The sequence below is a fragment of the Bombina bombina genome, chromosome 1, assembly GCF_027579735.1.
Source record: "Bombina bombina isolate aBomBom1 chromosome 1, aBomBom1.pri, whole genome shotgun sequence".
In the NCBI taxonomy this organism is placed as follows: Eukaryota; Metazoa; Chordata; class Amphibia; order Anura; family Bombinatoridae; genus Bombina; species Bombina bombina.
In genome coordinates this window covers 652006474-652029647 of record NC_069499.1, presented here as the reverse complement: position 1 = coordinate 652029647, position 23174 = coordinate 652006474, and the positions used below count along the sequence as shown (strand labels likewise).

Below are 23174 nucleotides of genomic sequence, written 5' to 3'. Positions count from 1 at the left end.
TTATCAAAGATTCTCAATGCTTGCCGTGTCCTTCATTCCATTCCAAGCCCATCGGTAGCTCAGTGCATGGAGGTAATCGGCTTAATGGTAGCGGCAATGGACATAGTGCCATTTGCGCGCCTGCATCTCAGACCGCTGCAACTATGCATGCTCAGTCAATGGAACGGGGATTACTCAGATCTGTCCCCTTTGCTAAATCTGGACCAGGAGACCAGAGATTCGCTTCTCTGGTGGTTGTCACCGGTTCATCTGTCCAAAGGAATGACCTTTCGCAGGCCAGATTGGACAATTGTAACAACGGATGCCAGCCTTCTAGGCTGGGGAGCAGTCTGGAATTCCCTGAAGGCTCAGGGATCGTGGACTCAGGAGGAGAAACTCCTCCCAATAAACATTCTAGAATTAAGAACAATATTCAATGCTCTTCTGGCTTGGCCTCAGTTAGCAAAGCTGAGGTTCATCAGATTTCAGTCGGACAATATCACGACTGTGGCTTACATCAATCATCAAGGGGGAACCAGGAGTTCCCTAGCGATGTTGAAAGTCTCGAATATAATTCGCTGGGCAGAGTCTCACTCTTGCCACCTGTCAGCGATTCACATCCCAGGCGTAGAGAACTGGGAGGCGGATTTCCTAAGTCGCCAGACTTTTCATCCGGGAGAGTGGGAACTTCACCCGAAGGTATTTGCTCAACTGATTCGTCGTTGGGGCAAACCGGATCTGGATCTCATGGCATCTCGCCAGAACGCGACGCTTCCTTGTTACGGATCCAGGTCCAGGGACCCGGGAGCGGTGCTGGTAGATGCATTAGCAGCCCCTTGGGTTTTCAACATAGCTTATGTGTTTCCCCCATTTCCGTTGCTACCTCGGCTGATTGCCAGGATCAAACAGGAGAGGGCATCGGTAATTCTGATAGCGCCTGCGTGGCCACGCAGGACCTGGTATGCAGACCTAGTGGACATGTCGTCCTGTCCACCATGGTCTCTTCCTCTGAGGCAGGACCTTCTAGTTCAGGGTCCTTTCAACCATCCAAACCTAATTTCTCTGAGGCTGACTGCCTGGAAATTGAACGCTTGATTCTATCAAAGCGTGGGTTTTCGGATTCGGTTATTGATACATTAATACAGGCTCGGAAACCTGTGACAAGAAAAATTTACCATAAGATATGGCGTAAATATTTATATTGGTGCGAATCCAAGAGTTACTCATGGAGTAAGGTTAGGATTCCTAGGATATTAGCTTTTCTACAAGAGGGTTTAGAAAAGGGTTTATCCGCTAGTTTGCTAAAGGGACAGATTTCAGCTCTGTCTATTCTTTTACACAAACGTCTGGCGGAGCATCCAGACGTCCAGGCCTTTTGTCAGGCTTTGGCTAGAATTAAGCCTGTGTTTAAAGCTGTTGCTCCTCCGTGGAGCTTAAACGTGGTTCTTAACGTTCTTCAGGGTGTTCCGTTTGAACCCCTTCATTCCATTGATATTAAGCTTTTATCTTGGAAAGTTTTGTTTTTGATGGCTATTTCCTCAGCTCGAAGAGTATCTGAGTTATCTGCCTTACATTGTGATTCTCCTTATCTGATCTTTCATTCAGATAAGGTAGTTCTGCGTACTAAACCTGGGTTTTTACCTAAGGTTGTTTCTAACAGGAATATCAATCAAGAGATTGTTGTTCCATCATTATGTCCTAATCCTTCTTCAAAGAAGGAACGTCTTTTGCATAATCTAGACGTGGTCCGTGCTCTGAAGTTCTACTTACAGGCAACTAAAGATTTTAGACAAACTTCTTCTCTGTTTGTCGTTTACTCTGGACAGAGGAGAGGTCAAAAGGCTTCGGCTACCTCTCTCTCTTTTTGGCTTCGTAGCATAATACGTTTAGCCTATGAGACTGCTGGACAGCAGCCTCCTGAAAGAATTACAGCTCATTCCACTAGAGCTGTGGCTTCCACCTGGGCCTTTAAGAATGAGGCCTCTGTTGAACAGATTTGCAAGGCTGCAACTTGGTCTTCACTTCATATTTTTTCCAAATTTTACAAATTTGACTCTTTCGCTTCTTCGGAGGCTGGTTTTGGGAGAAAGGTTCTACAGGCAGTGGTTCCTTCTGTTTAATGTTCCTGCCTTGTCCCTCCCATCATCAGTGTACTTAGCTTTGGTATTGGTATCCCATAAGTAATGGATGACCCGTGGACTGAACACACTTAACAAGAGAAAACACAATTTATGCTTACCTGATAAATTTATTTCTCTTGTAGTGTGTTCAGTCCACGGCCCGCCCTGATTTTTTCAGGCAGGTTCTAAATTTTAAAATTATAACTCCAGTCACCACTGCACCTTATAGTTTCTCCTTTCTTGTCTTGTTTCGGTCGAATGACTGGATATGACATGTGAGGGGAGGAGCTATATAGCAGCTCTGCTTGGGTGATCCTCTTGCAACTTCCTGTTGGGAAGGAGAATATATCCCATAAGTAATGGATGACCCGTGGACTGAACACACTACAAGAGAAATAAATTTATCAGGTAAGCATAAATTATGTTTTTTCCATAACAATACTGCTCTAGATCAGTTTCTTCTTCTTGGATTTTCATGATGAGGATTATATTGAATACATTTGTAAGACAGCAGTATGCTTTCCCTAAACTCTGTCACTTTAATGTGTTTGGTAGGAAAGTCCTTCAGGCTACAGTGTCTGGAAATGAGGTATCTGCCTTAAAAAATATTTGTCTCGCCCAATTATTTGTGGACTCCACAGTTTGGTTATTGGCTGTAAAAGATAACAAAAATTATGCTTACCTGTTAGATGTATTTATTTAATGGTGGTGAGAGTCTGAGACCCAGCCATTTTTTTTTTTTAAATGTAGTTACATTTTTCTCTGTCGTCAGTTTTTACTTTGCACCTCATTTTCCCTACTTTGTCCTTCCCTACCTCCCTGCTTCTCTTTTCTTGTTTATATATCAGACCAGAGGTGTGAGAGGGATTAAGTGCTCATACAGCTTTGGGAATCTTTGCCTCTTCCTAGTGGCCAGGAGTAATGGCTCATGGGCTCTCACCACCATGAAAGAAATTAATTTAACTTTTGTTTTTTTTATTCAATATACTAAAACTTCGTATGAGGTTTTATCAGTATACTTAGTTGTTTATTTGCACAACTGCCAACCTGCATATATACTGTATATGCACAAAGCCGTCAAAGTAGCCCTTGCTTTCTGTCACTAATAACATTAATGCAAGGTAATATGCAATGCATTTTGAGACTGACATTAAAGGGATATATATTATAATGCAAAAATGACATGCTGTAATTTGTTAGTGACATTAGTGACTCAAGCTTACCTAGTGTTTACCCTGTGCAAAGATAAGGTCTCACTCAGTAGCTGCAAGTATTGCAGCTCCCAAACAAGGACACAACCAGCCAGTCAGGCAGGAGTTGCAGTCACATGACCTTCCAGCCACTGGCTGTGTATTGCTTTGGAGCTGTAACGCTTGTGGGAATTTTACTTATCTGGTTAAACTCTTTTTTTGGTAGTGAATTACTTAGTTTCTAGAAGCAGTAACAAATGAGAGCAGGTAATGTTTGAATTAGAGTCCTTTTGAGCCTTTATTTAAAAACAAACACATACTCTTGTTAAAAGTTACAGCTAAAGGCACAATGTAGTGCAAAAAATACGTGCTCTGATTCATTAGAGCATGTGATTTTCCCACTTCTGACCCTGCAAGTCTGAGTGTATAACCCTTGCTACTGATTGGCTCAACAGCTGTGCTCAAGGAGATAAGTTCTCTGTGGCTTTTGAGCGATGTTTTAACTGTGTTTAAAGGGATACTAAACCCAATTCTTTTCTTTTATGATTCAGATAGAGCATGCAATTTAAAGCATCTTTCTATTATACTCCTATTAGCAATTGATCTTCATTCTCTTGGTATCTTTATTTGAAAAAGCAAGAATGAAAGCTTAGGAGCCTGCCCATTTTTGGTTCAGACCCTGGATAGCGATTGCTAATTGGTGCCCATTTAGCCACCAATCAGCAAGCGGTACCCAGGCGCAGAACCTAAAATGTGCTGGATCCTAAGCTTTCATTCCTGCTTTTCAAATAAGGATACCAAGATAATGAAGAACAATAATAATAAAGTAAAATAGAAAGATGCTTTAAATTGCATGCTCTATCTGAAACATAAAAGAAAATAAATTGGGTGTAGTATCCCTTTACTCACTTTTTAATGCCTTAGAGTATGTTATAGCACTATAATGTTCCTTTAATTATACTATGGGAAAAATATAATCTATTTTGCAAAATAGTACAAAGCCTTACTAGCTAATGAAGCATATTTCTTTCATGTAATTAGCAAGAGTCCATGAGCTAGTGACGTATGGGATATACATTCCTACCAGGAGGGGCAAAGTTTCCCAAACCTTAAAATGCCTATAAATACACCCCTCACCACACCCACAATTCAGTTTTACAAACTTTGCCTCCGATGGAGGTGGTGAAGTAAGTTTGTGCTAGATTCTACGTTGATATGCGCTCCGCAGCAAGTTGGAGCCCGGTTTTCCTCTCAGCGTGCAGTGAATGTCAGAGGGATGTGAAGAGAGTATTGCCTATTTGAATGCAGTGATCTCCTTCTACGGGGTCTATTTCATAGGTTCTCTGTTATCGGTCGTAGAGATTCATCTCTTACCTCCCTTTTCAGATCGACGATATACTCTTATATATACCATTACCTCTGCTGATTCTCGTTTCAGTACTGGTTTGGCTATCTGCTATATGTAGATGAGTGTCCTGGGGTAAGTAAGTCTTATTTTCTGTGACACTCCTAGCTATGGTTGGGCACTTTGTTTATAAAGTTCTAAATATATGTATTCAAACATTTATTTGCCTTGACTCAGAATGTTCAACTTTCCTTATTTTTCAGACAGTCAGTTTCATATTTGGGATAATGCATTTTAATTTAACATTTTTTACCTTAAAATTTGACTTTTTCCCTGTGGGCTGTTAGGCTCGCGGGGGCTGAAAATGCTTCATTTTATTGCGTCATTCTTGGCGCGGACTTTTTTGGCGCAAAAATTCTATTTCCGTTTCCGGCGTCATACGTGTCGCCGGAAGTTGCGTCATTCTTTGACGTTATTTTGCGCCAAAAATGTCGGCGTTCCGGATGTGGCGTCATTTTTGGCGCCAAAAAGCATTTAGGCGCCAAATAATGTGGGCGTCTTATTTGGCGCGAAAAAATATGGGCGTCACTTTTGTCTCCACATTATTTAAGTCTCATTTTTTATTGCTTCTGGTTGCTAGAAGCTTGTTCTTTGGCATTTTTCCCATTCCTGAAACTGTCATTTAAGGAATTTGATCAATTTTGCTTTATATGTTGTTTTTTTCTTTTACATATTGCAAGATGTTCCACGTTGCAACTGAGTCAGAAGATACTTCAGGAAAATCACTGCACAATGCTGGAGCTACCAAGCTAAGTGTATCTGCTATAAACTTTTGGTATCTGTTTCTCCAGCTGTTATTTGTATTGCATGTCATGTCAAACTTATTAATGCAGATAAAATTTCCTTTAGTACTGTTACATTACCTGTTGCTGTTCCGTCAACATCTAATTTTCAGAGTGTTCCTGATAACATAAGAGATTTTATTTTTTAAATCCATTAAGAAGGCTATGTCTGTTATTTTTCCTTCTAGTATACATAAAAGTCTTTTAAAACTTCTCTTTTTTTCAGATGAATTTTTAAATGAACATCATCATTCTGATACTGATAATGGTTCTTCTGGTTCTGAGGTTTCTGTCTCAGAGGTTGATGCTGATAAATCTTTGTATTTGTTCAAGATGGAATTTATTCGTTCTTTACTTAAAGAAGTGTTATTTGCATTAGAAATAGAGGATTCTGGTCCTCTTGATACTAAATGTAAACGTTTAAATAAGGTTTTTAAATCTCCTGTAGTTATTCCAGAAGTGTTTTATCTCCCTGATGCTATTTCTGAAGTAATTTCCAGGGAATGGAATAATTTGGGTAATTTATTTACTCCTTCTAGACGTTTAAGCAAATTATATCCTGTGCCATCTGACAGATTAGAGTTTTTTGGGACAAAAATCCCTAAGGTTATGGGGCTGTCTCTACTCCTGCTAATGTACTACTATTCCTACGGCAGATAGTACTTCATTTAAGGATCCTTTAGATAGGAAAATTGATTCCTTTCTAAGAAAAGCTTACTTATGTTCAGGTAATTTTCTTAGACCTACTATATTTTTAGCGGATGTTGCTGCAGCTTCAACTTTTTGGTTAGAAGCTTTAGCGCAACAAGTAACAGATCATAATTTTATAGCATTATTTTTATTCTATAACATGCTAATAATTTTATTGGTGATACCATCTTTTGATATCATTAGAGTTGATGTCAGGTATATGTCTCTAGCTATTTTAGCTAGAATAGCTTTATGGATTAAACTTGGAATGTTGACATGTCTTCTAAGTCAACTTTGCTTTCCCTTTCTTTCCAGGGTAAATAATCATTTTCGTTCCTTTCCTCACAAGGAACAAAAGCCTGATCCTTCATCCTCAGGAGCGGTATCAGTTTGGAAACTATTTCCAGTTTGGAATATATCCAAGCCTTATAGAAACCTATAGCCAGCTCCTAAGTACCTATGAAGGTGCGGCCCTTATTCCAGCTCAGCTGGTATGGGGCAGATTACGTTTTCTTCAAAGAAATTTGGATCAATTCCGTTCTTAATCTCTGGTTTCAGAAACATTGTTTCAGAAAGGTACAGAATTGGCTTCAAGTTAAGGCCTCCTGCTAAGAGATTCTTTTCTTTCCCGTGTCCCAGTTAACACAGCAAAGGCTCAGCATTTCTGAAATGTGTTTCAGATCTAGAGTTGGCTGGAGTATTTATGCCAGTTCCAGTTCTGGAACAGGGGCTGGGGTCTTATTTTATCTCTTCATTGTACCAAAGAAGGTCAATTCCTTCAGACCAGTTCCGGATCTATCATTATTGAATCATTATGTTAGGATACCAACATTCAAGATGGTTACTGTAGGACTATCCTGCCTTTTGTTTAGCAAGGGCATTATATGTCTACAATAGATTTACAGGATGTGTATCTGCATATTCCGATTCATCCAGATCACTTTTAGTGTCTGAGATTCTCTTTTTAGACAAGCATTACCAGTTTTGTGGCTCTACCGTTTGACTTAGCCTCAGTTCCAAGAATTTTTTTCAAAGGTTCTCGGTGCCCTTCTTTCTGTAATCAGAGAATAGGGTTTTGGTATTTCCTTATTTGGACGATATCTTGGTATTTGCTCAGTCTTCTCATTTTCGAAGAATCTCATACGAATCGACTTGTGTTGTTTCTTCAAGTTCATGGTTGGAGGATCAATTTACCAATCAGTTCATTGATTCCTCAGACAAGGGTAACCTTTTTAGGTTTCTAGATAAATTCAGTGTCTATGACTCTGTCCTTGTCAGACAAGAGAAGTTTAACATTGATATCAGCTTGTCAAAACCTTCAGTCACAATCATTCCCTTTGGTAGCCTTATGCATGGAAATGTTGGGTCTTAGGACTGCCGCATCAGATGCGATCTCCTTTGCTCGTTTTCACATGCGACCTCTTCAGCTCTGTATGCTGAACCAATGGTGCAGGGATTACTCAAAGATATCTCAATTAATATCTTTAAACCGATTTTACAACACTCTCTGACATGGTGGACAGATCACCATCGTTTAGTTCAGGGGGCTTCTTTGTTCTTCCGACCTGGACTATAATCTCAACAGATGCAAGTCTTACAGGTTGGGGAGCTGTGTGGGGGTATCTGACGGCACAAGGGGTTTGGGAATCTCAGGAGGTGAGATTACCGATCAATATTTTGGAACTCCGTGCAATTTTCAGAGCTCTTCAGTCTTGGCCTCTTCTGAAGAGAGAGTTGTTCATTTGTTTTCAGACAGACAATGTCACAACTGTGGCATACATCAATCATCAAGGAGGGACTCACAGTCCTCTGGCTATGAAAGAAGTATCTCGAATTTTGGTTTGGGCGGAATCCAGCTCCTGTCTAATCTCTGCGGTTCATATCCCAGGTATGGACAATTGGAAAGCGGATTATCTCAGTCGTCAAACGTTGCATCCGGGCGAATGGTCTCTTCACCCAGAGGTATTTCTTCAGATTGTTCAAATGTAGGAACTTCCAGAAATAGATCTGATGGCTTCTCATCTAAACAAGAAACTTCCCAGGTATCTGTCCAGATCCCGGGATCCTCAGGCGGAGGCAGTGGATGCATTATCACTTCCTTGGAAGTATCATCCTCCCTATATCTTTCTGCCTCTAGTTCTTCTTCCAAGAGTAACCTCCAAGATTCTGAAGGAATGCTCGTTTGTTCTGCTGGTAGCTCCGGCATGGCCTTACAGGTTTTGGTATGCGGATCTTGTCCGGATGGCCTCTTGCCAACCGTGGACTCTTCCGTTAAGACCAGACCTTTTGTCTCAAGGTCCTTTTTTTCCATCAGGATCTGAAATCCTTAAATTTAAAGGTATGGCGATTGAACGCTTGATTCTTGGTCAAAGAGGTTTCTCTGACTCTGTGATTAATACTATGTTACAGGCTTGTACATCTGTATCCAGAGAGATATATTATAGAGTCTGGAAGACTTATATTTCTTGGTGTCTTTCTCATCATTTTTCTTGGCATTCTTTTAGAATACCGAGAATATTACAGTATTCTTCAGGATGGTTTAGATAAGGGTTTGTCCGCAAGTTCCTTGAAAGGTCAAATCTCTGCTCTTTCTGTTCTTTTTCACAGAAAGATTGCTATTCTTCCTGATATTCATTGTTTTGTACAAGCTTTGGTTCGTATAAAGCCTGTCATTAAGTCAATTTCTCCTCCTTGGAGTTTGAATTTGGTTCTGGGGGCTCTTCAAGCTCCTCCATTTGAACCTATGCATTCATTGGATATTAAATTACTTTCTTGGAAAGTTTTTTGTTCCTTTTGGCCATCTCTTCTGCCAGAAGAGTTTCTGAATTATCTGCTCTTTCTTGTGAGTCTCCTTTTCTGATTTTTCATCAGGATAAGGCGGTGTTGCGAACTTCTTTTGAATTTTTACCTAAAGTTGTGAATTCCAACAACATTAGTAGAGAAATTGTGGTTCCTTCATTATGTCCTAATCCTAAGAATTCTAAGGAGAAATCGTTGCATTCTTTGGATGTTGTTAGAGCTTTGAAATATTATGTTGAAGCTACGAAATCTTTTCGTAAGACTTCTAGTCTATTTGTTATTTTTTCCGGTTCTAGAAAAGGCCAGAAAGCTTCTGCCATTTCTTTGGCATCTTGGTTGAAATCTTTAATTCATCTTGCCTATGTTGAGTCGGGTAAAACTCCGCCTCAGAGAATTACAGCTCATTCTACTAGGTCAGTTTCTACTTCCTGGGCGTTTAGGAATGAAGCGTCGGTTGACCAGATCTGCAAAGCAGCGACTTGGTCCTCTTTGCATACTTTTACTAAATTCTACCATTTTGATGTATTTTCTTCTTCTGAAGCAGTTTTTGGTAGAAAAGTACTTCAGGCAGCGGTTTCAGTTTGAATCTTCTGCTTATGTTTTTCATTAAACTTTATTTTGGGTGTGGATTATTTTCAGCAGGAATTGGCTGTCTTTATTTTATCCCTCCCTCTCTAGTGACTCTTGTGTGGAAAGATCCACTTCTTGGGTAGTCATTATCCCATACGTCACTAGCTCATGGACTCTTGCTAATTACATGAAAGAAAACATAATTTATGTAAGAACTTACCTGATAAATTCATTTCTTTCATATTAGCAAGAGTCCATGAGGCCCGCCCTTTTTTTGTGGTGGTTATGATTTTGTATAAAGCACAATTATTCCAATTCCTTATTTTATATGCTTTCGCACTTTTTTCTTATCACCCCACTTCTTGGCTATTCGTTAAACTGAATTGTGGGTGTGGTGAGGGGTGTATTTATAGGCATTTTAAGGTTTGGGAAACTTTGCCCCTCCTGGTAGGAATGTATATCCCATACGTCACTAGCTCATGGACTCTTGCTAATATGAAAGAAATGAATTTATCAGGTAAGTTCTTACATAAATTATGTTTTCTGAGTATTGTAAAAAAGATAAATATATTTGTGTATAAGATGAAAAATAAACCTTTAACTGAGACACAGAGTACCCTGCATATCACACTCAGACCCTGCATGCTGCTACATCATTTGGTGTCATAAAGATAATCAGATTGCACGCAATAAAGAATGTATCTATTGGGACTCTGTTAGTGGTGGTGTTGTTATAATCTTTGGTAAATAATTTATTTTTCATTGTCAGAAAAACTAAAGGAGAAATCTCAAGCTGCAGTAAAAGTTGTGAACAAAGCTGCTAGCACAACACCAAAGGTGACCGCAAGTAATGGAAACAGCGCTTCTAGCAGGTGAGTACAGTAGCTTAAACCCCCAATTTGCAGGTCTCGTAATATTTTTTTTTTCTTCTCATGTGCACTTCTGGTTTTATTTCCTGAGTTTTAGGAAAAAATAGTCTTTGGACTGGGACCTGGGATATGGGCTTTTAAATTCCTTTCCTCAAGCCACTGACTCACAAGGAAATTCTTTTTTCAGTAGGTACTTACTTGTTTCCTGTGACATCATTAGGCAACATGTTGTGACATTGCAAGGATTTCCAACCTCATCCAGTGATGAGGATGAAAACTTTCTCCTTTCCCCATTGCAGTGCAGGAGAAACCCACCAGGAAGATAACACTTTGTTCTCCTAAACTATTTTCAAGAATAGATATTCTATCTAATTATAGTATTTAATTATTAGCCTTTAGCTTTACTGGAGAACATTTTAGTCTGGCCCACCTTTCCATTTCTAATGCTATGTCTCCATAGAGAGGATTTAGTAACCATAGTTCTCAGTTGGCAAACATTATAATGAAACTGTTTTCTTTTATAAAGGTGGTAAGAGTCCACGATCCATTACTCTCCCTGCCACTAGGAGGAGACAAAGATTCTCAAACCCCAAGAGCTCTATATAACGCCTCCCACCTCTATGGTAGTTAGTCTTATCCTTTTATCCTCTGACTCCACTGGAAAATGATGTGCTGATAATTGCTTGTTTGAGATGGTTTCTCAGACTGAGTTGAAGCCCCTTTCCCCTTATAGTGCTTGTCAGCAGAAAATTTAAGGAGTTCAGAGTGTCTTTTTTTTTTCTTCTTTTTCCATGAGAGTTTTAAGTCACTATCCTCCCATGGATATTGCAGGGACGTGTCTTTTGCCGCATCCTGTTGTGTCTAAAGATTACTCCTATATTATGTCCTCTACTGATATGTTTTTGGTACAGGGCTGTTTTACTACTAATGTGCATAGTGGGGAGTTTTATGGGCAAGTAATAGTTTGTTTTTATTATTTTAACACTCTGTAAACCAGCATGTGGCAAGTATATATGCATAGGCTTGGGTCAGGTCAGATATTTATTTCCCCCCTATATAAGGAGCTCTTTAATGGGAACATAGTTTTATTTTTTATTTTTGTCCTCTTTACAATGCAAATTAAAGGGACACTCAAGTCAAAATTAAACTTTAATTATTCAGATAGAGCATGCAATTTTAAACAACTTTCTAATTTTCTTCCATTAACAAGATGTGCACAGTCTTTTTATATTTAAACTTTTTGAGTCACCAGCTCCTACTAAGCATGTGCAAGAATTCACAGAATAAACGTATATGCATTTGTGATTGGCTGATGGTTGTTATTTGGTACGTGTTTGCATTTGTGATTGGCTGATGGCTGTGACATGATATAGGGGGAGCGGAAATAGACATAAATTTTAAAATTCTTAGGAAAAAAAATCTACTACTCATTTGATGTTAAGACTAAGTGCTATTGCATTGTCTTTTTATTGTGCATTTGTTGATTATGCAAATCTTCTGTGTTTACTGGTCCTTTAACTTATTTTTTTAGCTGCTTGAGTGTGTGCGCATGGGTGCACTCGCACGTATGTGATCATTTTGGCACTTCTTTCAGTCTTTTATAAGCATTTGTTTGGTGCACTTTCAGCAATTGTCCCAGAAGTATGTAATGTATTTTCGTTCCCTAAGAGCTCTCTCATTTGTTTAGGGGATAGTATTACTGTGATTTTATTTCAGTTCACTGTGGAATCTTCTGACTCTAATCCTACATTGGAAGTGTCTGAAGACCTTCTTACCAGTGTTAAAGGGACATTGTACACTAGATTTTTCTTTGCATAAATGTTTTATAGATGATCCATTTATATAGTCCATCTATGAGTGTTTTTGTAACTATGTATAGTGATGCTTTTTTTCAATAACATTGTACTGATTTTCAGACTTCTTACCAAACCCCACAGTGTCAGATACGTTCATTTACAGAATCCTGCTGGATCCTGTTTCGGTCTTTTCATATGCAGGGAATGGGGGTGGGGGGGTGTCTGCTTTTCTTGTTTTCCCAGCATCTTCCACTGGGTGCCCCCCCAGCCTACCCTCATCAACAGTGCTAAACTGCCAGCTTCTAAGTAAGTTTTTAAAAGGTATTATTCTCGATTTTTAGATCGGTATATGTGCATATTCTTCTTTATAGTAGTGTCTATTACATGCAGTTATATGAAAATTGGTGTACCCTGTCCTTTTAAGTGGGTTTATTGCGAACAGGCTGAGGTATGCCCTCCATATTTGTGATACCTTTTCTTGATGTAATGCTTTCAGACCAATACAATGCTGCACTTGCTTCCAAATGTGGTATTGCTCATCCTGTTAGTTCTTTACAGGAACGCTCAACTCACATTACTCCTGGCATAAAGGAATGTATAAAGTCTAACAGTAAGCATAAAAGGTCAGTACATGATAGGCCTTCTGCTAGTTGTAATATACCTGTACCTTATGAGGCTAATGATGCTTCTGAGGGTAAGTTTTTTTCCTAATGATCACGGGACTGCTTCTGGTCCTGAGCCTGCTTCTTTCTCCCTCCTTTTTATTTAAGATTTATCACATTCTACCTTTTATGTATGGAGGTTTTGCTTTCTTAAGAAATTAAGGAAGCTCCTGTTTCTGAAGAGGGGTATACTAGTCGTTTAGACTCTTATTATAAACCTGCAAAATATTTTATTGAAGATTTTCCCAGTTCCTCGTGCTGTGTCTGGGATTATTTCTAAATAATGGTGTGAACCTTGTAGTTCATTTAATTCTTCTGCAAAGTTTAAGATGATATATCTTATTTCAGTTTTCTCTTGTAAGATGTATCGAGTCCACGGATTCATCCTTACTTGTGGGATATTCTCCTTCCCTACAGGAAGTGGCAGAGAGAGCACCCACAGCAGAGCTGTCTATATAGCTCCACCCCCTAGTCATTCTCTCTACCTGCTTAACTGCTAGGAAGGGCAAAGAGCTATGTGGTGACTAAACTATAAAGAACATATATTAGCACTTAAAAATAGAGCAATAGATGATTCTCAGTCAGAAGTAAATGAGGGTTCACCTTCTAGCTCTCCCCAAGTGTCACAACCAGTAACGCCCGCACAAGTGACGCCAAGTACCTCTAGTGCGTCAAATTCTTTTACTTTACAAGACATGGCCACAGTTATGAATACAACCCTCACAGAGGTTTTATCTAAACTGCCTGGTTTACAAGGAAAGCGGGACAGCTCTGGGTTTAGAAAAAATGCTGAGCCGTCTGACGCTTTAGTAGCCGTATCTGATATGCCTTCACAATGCTCTGAAGTAGGGGTGAGGGATTTGTTATCTGAGGGAGAAATTTCTGATTCAGGAAAGACTCTTCCTCAGACAGATTCTGATATGACGGCCTTTAAATTTAAGCTTGAACACCTCCGCTTATTGATCAGGGCGGTATTAGCTATTCTAGATGATTGTGACCCTATAGTGGTTCCAGAGAAATTGTGTAAAATGGATAAATACTTAGAGGTTCCTGTTTACACTGATGTTTTTCCAGTCCCTAAAAGGATTGTGAATATTATTACTAAGGAGTGGGATAGACCAGGTATTCCGTTCTCTCCCCCTCCTGTTTTTAAGAAAATGTTTCCCATATCTGACACCATGCGGGACTCGTGGCAGACAGTTCCTAAGGTGGAGGGAGCTATTTCTACTCTGTCTAAGCGTACAACTATACCTATCAAAGACAGTTGTGCTTTCAAAGATCCTATGGATAAAAAATTAGAGGGTCTCCTGAAGAAAATTTTTGTTCATCAGGGTTTTTCTCTCCAACCTATTGCGTGCATTGTTCCTGTAACTACTGCAGCTGCTTTCTGGTTTGAGGCTCTAGAAGAGGCTCTTCAGATGGAGACTCCATTAGAGGAGATTATGGACAGAATCAAGGCCCTTAAGATGGCTAATTCTTTTATTACAGATGCCGCTTTTCAACTGGCTAAATTAGCGGCAAAGAATTCAGGTTTTGCCATTTTAGCACGCAGGGCGTTATGGCTTAAGTCCTGGTCTGCTTATGTGTCATCTAAATCTAAACTTTTGAACATACCTTTCAAAGGAAAGACCCTATTCAGGCCTGAACTGAAAGAGATTATTTCAGACATCACTGGAGGGAAAGGTCATGCCCTTCCTCAGGATAGATCAAATAAGATGAAGATCAAACAAAATAATTTTCGTTCCTTTCGGAACTTAGAGTGGTTCAGTTTCAGCTTCCTCTGCTACAAAGCAAGAGGGGAATTTTGCCCAATCCAAGTCAGTCTGGAGACCTAACCAGGCTTGGAACAAGGGTAAACAGGCCAAAAAGCCTGCAGCTGTCTCTAAGACAGCATGAAGGGGTAGCCCCTGATCCGGGACCGGATCTAGTAGGGGGCAGACTCTCTCTCTTCGCTCCGGCTTGGGCAAGAGATGTTCACGATCCCTGGGCTTTAGAAATGGTGTCCCAGGGATATCTTCTGGAATTCAAAGACTCCCTTCCAAGGGGGAGATTTCATATTTCTCAATTTTCTGTAAACCATACAAAGAGAGAGGCGTTCTTACGCTGTGTAGAAGATCTTCTTACCATGGGGGTGACCCGACCAGTCCCAAAAGAGGACAGGGGCTAGGGTTCTACTCAAACCTGTTTGTGGTTCCCAAAAAAGAGGGAACTTTCAGACCAATCTTGGATCTCAAAATTCTAAACAAGTTCCTCAAAGTTCCATCATTCAAGATGGAAACCATTCGGACTATTCTGCCTCTGATCCAGGAAGGTCAATATATGGCTAACGTGGACTTAAAGGATGCGTATCTACACATCCCTATTCACAGAAATCATTATCAATTTCTCAGATTTGCCTTTCTAGACAGGCATTACCAGTTTGTGGCTCTTACCTTCGGGTTAGCCACGGCTCCAAGAATTTTCACAAAGGTGCTAGGGTCCCTTCTGGCGGTTCTACGACCTCGGGGCATAGCAGTGGCGCCTTATCTAGACAACATCTTAATCCAGGCGTCGACTTTTCAGCTAGCCAAGTCTCACACGGATATTGTGTTGGCTTTTCTTAGATCTCACGGGTGGAAGGTGAACATAAAAAAGAGTTCTCTCTTCCCTCTTACAAGAGTTTCCTTGCTAGGGACTCTGATAGATTCGGTAGAAATGAAAATATTTTCTTCTCTGGTGGTTGTCTCAGGACCACCTGTCTCAGGTAATGTACTTCCACAGGCCTGAGTGGCTCATTGTAACGACAGATGCCAGCCTGCTAGGCTGGGGTGCTGTCTGGAACTCCCTGAAAGCACAGGGCTTATGGTCTTGGGAGGAATCTCTTCTTCCGATAAACATCCTAGAACTGAGAGCGATATTCAAGGCGCTTCAGGCGTGGCCTCAGCTTGCTGCAGCCAAATTCATCAGGTTTCAGTCGGACAACATCATGACTGTAGCTTATATCAATCATCAAGGAGGAACAAGGAGTTCTCTAGCGATGATGGAGGTAACCAAAATAATCCCATGGGCAGAGGATCACTCTTGCCATCTCTCAGCAATCCACATTCCAGGAGTAGAGAACTGGGAGGCGGATTTTCGAAGTCGTCAGACTTTTCATCCGGGGGAGTGGGAACTCCATCCGGAGGTATTTGCTCAGCTTATTCAGCTATGGGGCACACCAGAATTGGGTCTGATGGCGTCGCATCAGAATGCCAAACTTCCTCGTTACGGGTCCAGGTCCCAGGATCCCAAGGTGGTATTGATAGATGCTCTAGCCGTACCTTGGTCCTTCAATCGGCCTACGTATTTCCACCGCTTTCTCTCCTCCCACGTCTGGTTGCCAGAATCAAGCAGGAGAGAGCTTTGGTGTTTCTGATAGCATCTGCGTGGCCACACAGGACTTGGTATGCAGACCTAGTGGGTATGTCCTCGGTTCCACCGTGGACCCTTCCAATGAGGCAGGACCTTCTAATCCAAGGTCCGTTCTCGCATCCAAATTTAGTTTCTCTGCGTCTGACTGTGTGGAGATTGAACGCCTAATTCTATCAAAGCGTGGGTTCTTTGAGTCGGTCATTGATACCCTGATTCAGGCTAGAAAACCTGTCACTAGGAAGATCTATCATAAGATTTGGCGCAAATATCTTTATTGGTGTGAATCCAAAGGTTACTCGTGGAGTAAGATTAGGATTCCTAGAATATTGTCTTTTCTCTAAGAAGGTTTGGAGAAGGGATTATCAGCTAGTTCTCTAAAAGGACAAATATCTGCTTTGTCTATTATACTACACAAACGTCTGGCAGATGTCCCAGACGTTCAAACTTTTAGTCAGGCTTTGGTCAGAATTAAGCCTTTTGCTCCGCCTTGGAGCCTAAACTTAGTCCTTAGAGTTCTTCAAGGGGTTCCGTTTGAACCTATGCATTCCATAGATATTAAGCTTCTATCTTGGAAAGTTTTGTTCTTAGTTGCTATCTCTTCGGCTCGAAGAGTTTCTGAGCTATCTGCTTTACAGTGTGATTCCCCTTATCTTATTTTCCATGCAGATAAGGTGGTTTTCCGTACCAAACCTGGTTTTCTTCCTAAGGTTGTTTCTAATAAGAATATCAATCAAGAGATTGTTGTTCCTTCTCTGTGTCCTAATCCTTCATCAAAGAAGGAACGTCTGTTGCGCAATCTTGATGTGGTTCGTGCTTTAAAGTTCTACTTACAAGCAACCAAAGATTTCCATCAAACATCTTCATTGTTTGTTGTTTATTCTGGTAAGCGGAGAGGCCAAAAGGCTACGGCTACCTCTCTTTCCTTTTGGCTGAAAAGCATCATCCGTTTGGCCTATGAGACTGCTGGACAGCAGCCTCCTGAAAGAATTACTGCTCATTCTACTAGAGCTGTGGCTTCCACATGGGCTTTTAAAAATGAGACTTCTGTTGAACAGATTTGTAAGGCGGCGACTTGGTCTTCGCTTCATACTTTTTCCAAATTTTCCAAATTTGATACTTTTGCTTCTTCGGAGGCTATTTTTGGGAGAAAGGTTCTAAAAGCAGTGGTGCCTTCCGTTTAAGGTCCCTGTCTTGTCCGTCCCTTCATCCGTGTCCTAAAGTTTTGGTATTGGTATCCCACAAGTAAGGATGAATCCGTGGACTCGATACATCTTACAAGAGAAAACATAATTTATGCTTACCTGATACATTTATTTCTCTTGTGATGTATCGAGTCCACGGCCCGCCCTGTTTATTTAAGACAGGCATATATATTTTTATTTTTAAACTTTCAGTCACCACTGCACCCTATGGTTTCTCCTTTTTTTCCCTAGCCTTCATTCGAATGACTGGGGGGTGGAGCTAAGGGGGGAGCTATATAGACAGCTCTGCTGTGGGTGCTCTCTCTGCCACTTCCTGTAGGGAAGGAGAATATCCCACAAGTAAGGATGAATCTGTGGACTCGATACATCACAAGAGAAATAAATTTATCAGGTAAGCATAAATTATGTTTTTAACACTGAGCTTTGGGAGTCTGCTCCTAAGCAATATGTTGCCATTTCTACTTTGGCCGAACGTACTATCTGTTTAGAAAACAGTACTACTTTCTCCAACATAGGTGTGTCCGGTCCACGGCGTCATCCTTACTTGTGGGATATTCTCTTCCCCAACAGGAAATGGCAAAGAGTCCCAGCAAAGCTGGTCACATGATCCCTCCTAGGCTCCGCCCACCCCAGTCATTCTCTTTGCCGTTGCACAGGCAACATCTCCACGGAGATGGTTAAGAGTTTTTTGGTGTTTAAATGTAGTTTTTATTCTTCAATCAAGTGTTTGTTATTTTAAAATAGTGCTGGTATGTACTATTTACTCTGAAACAGAAAAAAGATGAAGATTTCTGTTTGTAAGAGGAAGATGATTTTAGCAGAAGTTACTAAAATCGATTGCTGTTTCCACACAGGACTGTTGAGATGAAGTAACTTCAGTTGGGGGAAACAGTTGGCAGACTTTTCTGCTTAAGGTATGACTGGCCATATTTCTAACAAGACTATGTAATGCTGGAAGGCTGTCATTTCCCCTTATGGGGACCGGTAAGCCATTTTCTTAGTTAAATAAAAGAATAAAGGGCTTCATAAGGGCTTAAAAAACTGGTAGACATTTTTCTGGGCTAAAACGATTGCTTTGCTAGGCATATTTTGCAGATTCTAACTATTAATGGTTATTATAATCTTGGGGATTGTTTAGAAAAACGGCAGGCACTGTGTTGGACACCTTTTTCAGATGGGGGCCTTTTCTAGTTATAGACAGAGCCTTATTTTCGCGCCACTAATGCGCAGTTGTTTTTGGAGAGCAAGGCATGCAGATGCATGTGTGAGGAGCTAAGAATCACTGAAAAAGCTTATAGAAGGCATCATTTGGTATCGTATTCCCCTCTGGGCTTGGTTGGGTCTCAGCAAAGCATATAGCTGGGACTGTATAGGGGTTAAATGTAAAAACGGCTCCGGTTCCGTTAATTTAAGGGTTAAAGCTCTGAAATTTGGTGTGCAATACTTTTAATGCTTTAAGACACTGTGGTGAAATTTTGGTGAATTTTGAACAATTCCTTCATACTTTTTCACATATTCAGTAATAAAGTGTTTTCAGTTTGAAATTTAAAGTGACAGTAACGGTTTTATTTTAAAACGTTTTTTGTGCTTTGTTGACAAGTTTAAGCCTGTTTAACATGTCTGTACCATCAGATAAGCTATGTTCTATATGTATGAAAGCCAAGGTGTCTCCCCATTTAAATTTATGTGATAATTGTGCCATAGTGTCCAAACAAAGTAGGGACAGCAATGCCACAGATAATGATATTGCCCAAGATGATTCCTCAAATGAGGGGAGTAAACATGATACTACATCATCCCCTTCTGTGTCTACACCAGTTTTGCCCACACAAGAGGCCCCTAGTACATCTAGTGCGCCAATTCTTATTACCATGCAACAATTAACGGCTGTAATGGATAACTCTATAGCAAACATTTTATCCAAAATGCCTACTTATCAGAGAAAGCGCGATTGCTCTGTTTTAAACACTGAAGAGCAAGAGGACGCTGATGATAACTGTTCTGACATACCCTCACACCAATCTGAAGGGGCCATGAGGGAGGTTTTGTCTGAGGGAGAAATTTCAGATTCAGGAAAAATTTCTCAACAAGCTGAACCTGATGTTGTGACATTTAAATTTAAATTAGAACATCTCCGCGCACTGCTTAAGGAGGTATTATCTACTCTGGATGATTGTGACAATTTGGTCATTCCAGAGAAATTATGTAAGTTCCTAGAGGTTCCGGTGCCCCCCGACGCTTTTCCTATACCCAAGCGGGTGGTGGACATAGTAAATAAAGAGTGGGAAAGGCCCGGCATACCTTTTGTCCCCCCCCCCCTATATTTAAGAAATTATTTCCTATAGTCGACCCCAGAAAGGACTTATGGCAGACAGTCCCCAAGGTCGAGGGGGCGGTTTCTACTCTAAACAAACGCACTACTATTCCTATCGAAGATAGTTGTGCTTTCAAAGATCCTATGGATAAAAAATTAGAGGGTTTGCTTAAAAAGATTTTTGTTCAGCAAGGTTACCTTCTACAACCAATTTCATGCATTGTTCCTGTTACTACGGCAGCGTGTTTCTGGTTCGAGGAACTAGAAAAGTCGCTCAATAAAGAATCTTCGTATGAGGAGGTTATGGACAGAGTTCAAGCACTTAAATTGGCTAACTCTTTTATTTTAGATGCCGCTTTGCAATTAGTTAGATTAGCGGCGAAAAATTCAGGGTTTGCTATCGTGGCGCGCAGAGCGCTTTGGCTAAAGTCTTGGTCAGCGGATGTGTCTTCCAAGACAAAATTGCTTAACATCCCTTTCAAGGGTAAAACATTATTTGGACCTGATTTGAAAGAGATTATTTCAGACATCACTGGGGGAAAGGGCCACGCCCTCCCACAGGATAGGTCTTTTAAGGCTAAAAATAAGCCTAATTTTCGTCCCTTTCGCAGAAACGGACCAGCCTCTAATTCTACATCCTCTAAGCAAGAGAGTAATTCTTCACAACCCAAACCAGCCTGGAGACCAATGCAAGGCTGGAACAAGGGTAAGCAGGCCAAGAAGCCTACCACTGCTACCAAAACAGCATGAAGGGATGGCCCCCGATCCGGGACCGGATCTGGTGGGGGGCAGACTTTCTCTCTTTGCTCAGGCTTGGGCAAGAGATGTTCAGGATCCTTGGGCGCTAGAAATAGTTTCTCAAGGTTATCTCCTGGAATTCAAGGAACTACCCCCAAGGGGAAGGTTCCACAGGTCTCAATTATCTTCAAACCAAATAAAAAGACAGGCATTCTTACATTGTGTAGAAGACCTGTTAAAGATGGGAGTGATTCATCCAGTTCCAATAAGAGAACAAGGGATGGGTTTTTATTCCAACCTGTTCATAGTTCCCAAAAAAGAGGGAACATTCAGACCAATTTTGGATCTCAAGATCCTAAACAAATTTCTCAAGGTTCCATCGTTCAAAATGGAAACTATTCGAACGATCCTACCTACTATCCAGGAAAATCAATTTATGACTACCGTGGATTTAAAGGATGCGTACCTACATATTCCTATCCACAAGGAACATCATCAGTTCCTAAGGTTCGCTTTTCTGGACAAGCATTACCAGTTTGTGGCACTTCCATTCGGATTAGCCACTGCTCCAAGGATTTTCACAAAGGTACTAGGGTCCCTTCTAGCGGTTCTAAGACCAAGGGGCATTGCAGTAGTACCTTACTTGGACGACATCCTGATTCAAGCGTCGTCTCTGTCAAAAGCAAAGGCTCATACGGACATCGTCCTAACCTTTCTCAGATCTCACGGATGGAAGGTGAACAAAGAAAAAAGTTCTCTGTCCCCGTCAACAAGAGTTCCCTTCTTGGGAGCAATAATAGATTCCTTAGAAATGAGGATTTTTCTGACAGAGGTCAGAAAATCAAAAATTCTAAGCTCTTGTCAAGTACTTCATTCTGTTCTTCGTCCTTCCATAGCGCAGTGCATGGAAGTAATAGGATTGATGGTTGCAGCAATGGACATAGTTCCTTTTGCACGAATTCATCTAAGACCATTACAACTGTGCATGCTCAGACAGTGGAATGGGGATTATACAGACTTGTCTCCGACGATTCAAGTAGATCAAAAGACCAGAGATTCACTCCGTTGGTGGCTGACCCTGGACAATCTGTCACAGGGAATGAGCTTCCGCAGACCAGAGTGGGTCATTGTCACGACCGACGCCAGTCTGGTGGGCTGGGGTGCGGTCTGGGAACCCCTGAAAGCTCAGGGTCTATGGTCTCGGGAAGAATCTCTTCTCCCGATAAACATTCTTGAACTGAGAGCGATATTCAATGCTCTCAAAGCTTGGCCTCAACTAGCAAAGGCCAAATTCATAAGGTTTCAATCAGACAACATGACGACTGTTGCATATATCAATCATCAGGGGGGAACAAGGAGTTCCCTGGCGATGGAAGAAGTGACCAAAATAATTCAATGGGCGGAGGATCACTCCTGCCACTTGTCTGCAATCCACATCCCAGGAGTGGAAAATTGGGAAGCGGATTTTCTGAGTCGTCAGACATTCCATCCGGGGGAGTGGGAACTCCATCCGGAAATCTTTGCCCAAATAACTCAATTATGGGGCATTCCAGACATGGATCTGATGGCGTCTCGTCATAACTTCAAGGTTCCTTGCTACGGGTCCAGATCCAGGGATCCCAAGGCGACTCTAGTAGATGCACTAGTAGCACCTTGGACCTTCAACCTAGCTTATGTATTCCCACCGTTTCCTCTCATTCCCAGGCTGGTAGCCAGGATCAATCAGGAGAGGGCTTCGGTGATCTTGATAGCTCCTGCGTGGTCACGCAGGACTTGGTATGCAGACCTGGTGAATATGTCATCGGCTCCACCATGGAAGCTACCTTTGAGACAGGACCTTCTTGTTCAAGGTCCATTCGAACATCCGAATCTGGTTTCCCTCCAACTGACGGCTTGGAGATTGAACGCTTGATTTTATCAAAGCGTGGGTTTTCAGATTCTGTATTAGATACTCTGATTCAGGCTAGAAAGCCTGTAACTAGAAAAATTTACCATAAAATATGGAAAAAATATATCTGTTGCTGTGAATCTAAAGGATTCCCATGGAACAAGATAAAAATTCCTAAGATTCTATCCTTTCTACAAGAAGGTTTGGAGAAAGGATTATCTGCAAGTTCTCTGAAGGGACAGATCTCTGCTTTATCTGTTTTACTTCACAAAAGGCTGGCAGCTGTGCCAGATGTTCAAGCATTTGTTCAGGCTCTGGTTAGAATCAAGCCTGTTTACAGACCTTTGACTCCTCCCTGGAGTCTAAATCTAGTTCTTTCAGTTCTTCAAGGGGTTCCGTTTGAACCCTTACATTCCGTAGATATTAAGTTATTATCTTGGAAAGTTTTGTTTTTGGTTGCAATTTCTTCTGCTAGAAGAGTTTCAGAGTTATCTGCTCTGCAGTGTTCTCCGCCCTATCTGGTGTTCCATGCAGATAAGGTGGTTTTGCGTACTAAGCCTGGTTTTCTTCCGAAAGTTGTTTCCAACAAAAATATTAACCAGGAGATAGTTGTACCTTCTTTGTGTCCGAATCCAGTTTCAAAGAAGGAACGTTTGTTACACAATTTGGACGTAGTCCGTGCTCTAAAATTCTATTTAGAGGCTACTAAAGATTTCAGACAAACATCTTCCTTGTTTGTTGTTTATTCTGGTAAAAGGAGAGGTCAAAAAGCGACTTCTA

At 41.0% G+C, this 23174-nt stretch overlaps 1 protein-coding gene across 1 annotated transcript in view; it reads left to right on the top strand.

Annotated features, from left to right (window-relative positions):
* Positions 1-23174, top strand: part of THOC2 (THO complex subunit 2) — an 889387-nt gene that overhangs the window by 657765 nt on the left and 208448 nt on the right. The window contains 1 exon segment of the mRNA XM_053699115.1: positions 10305-10407. Coding sequence (XP_053555090.1) covers positions 10305-10407 — 103 coding nt within the window.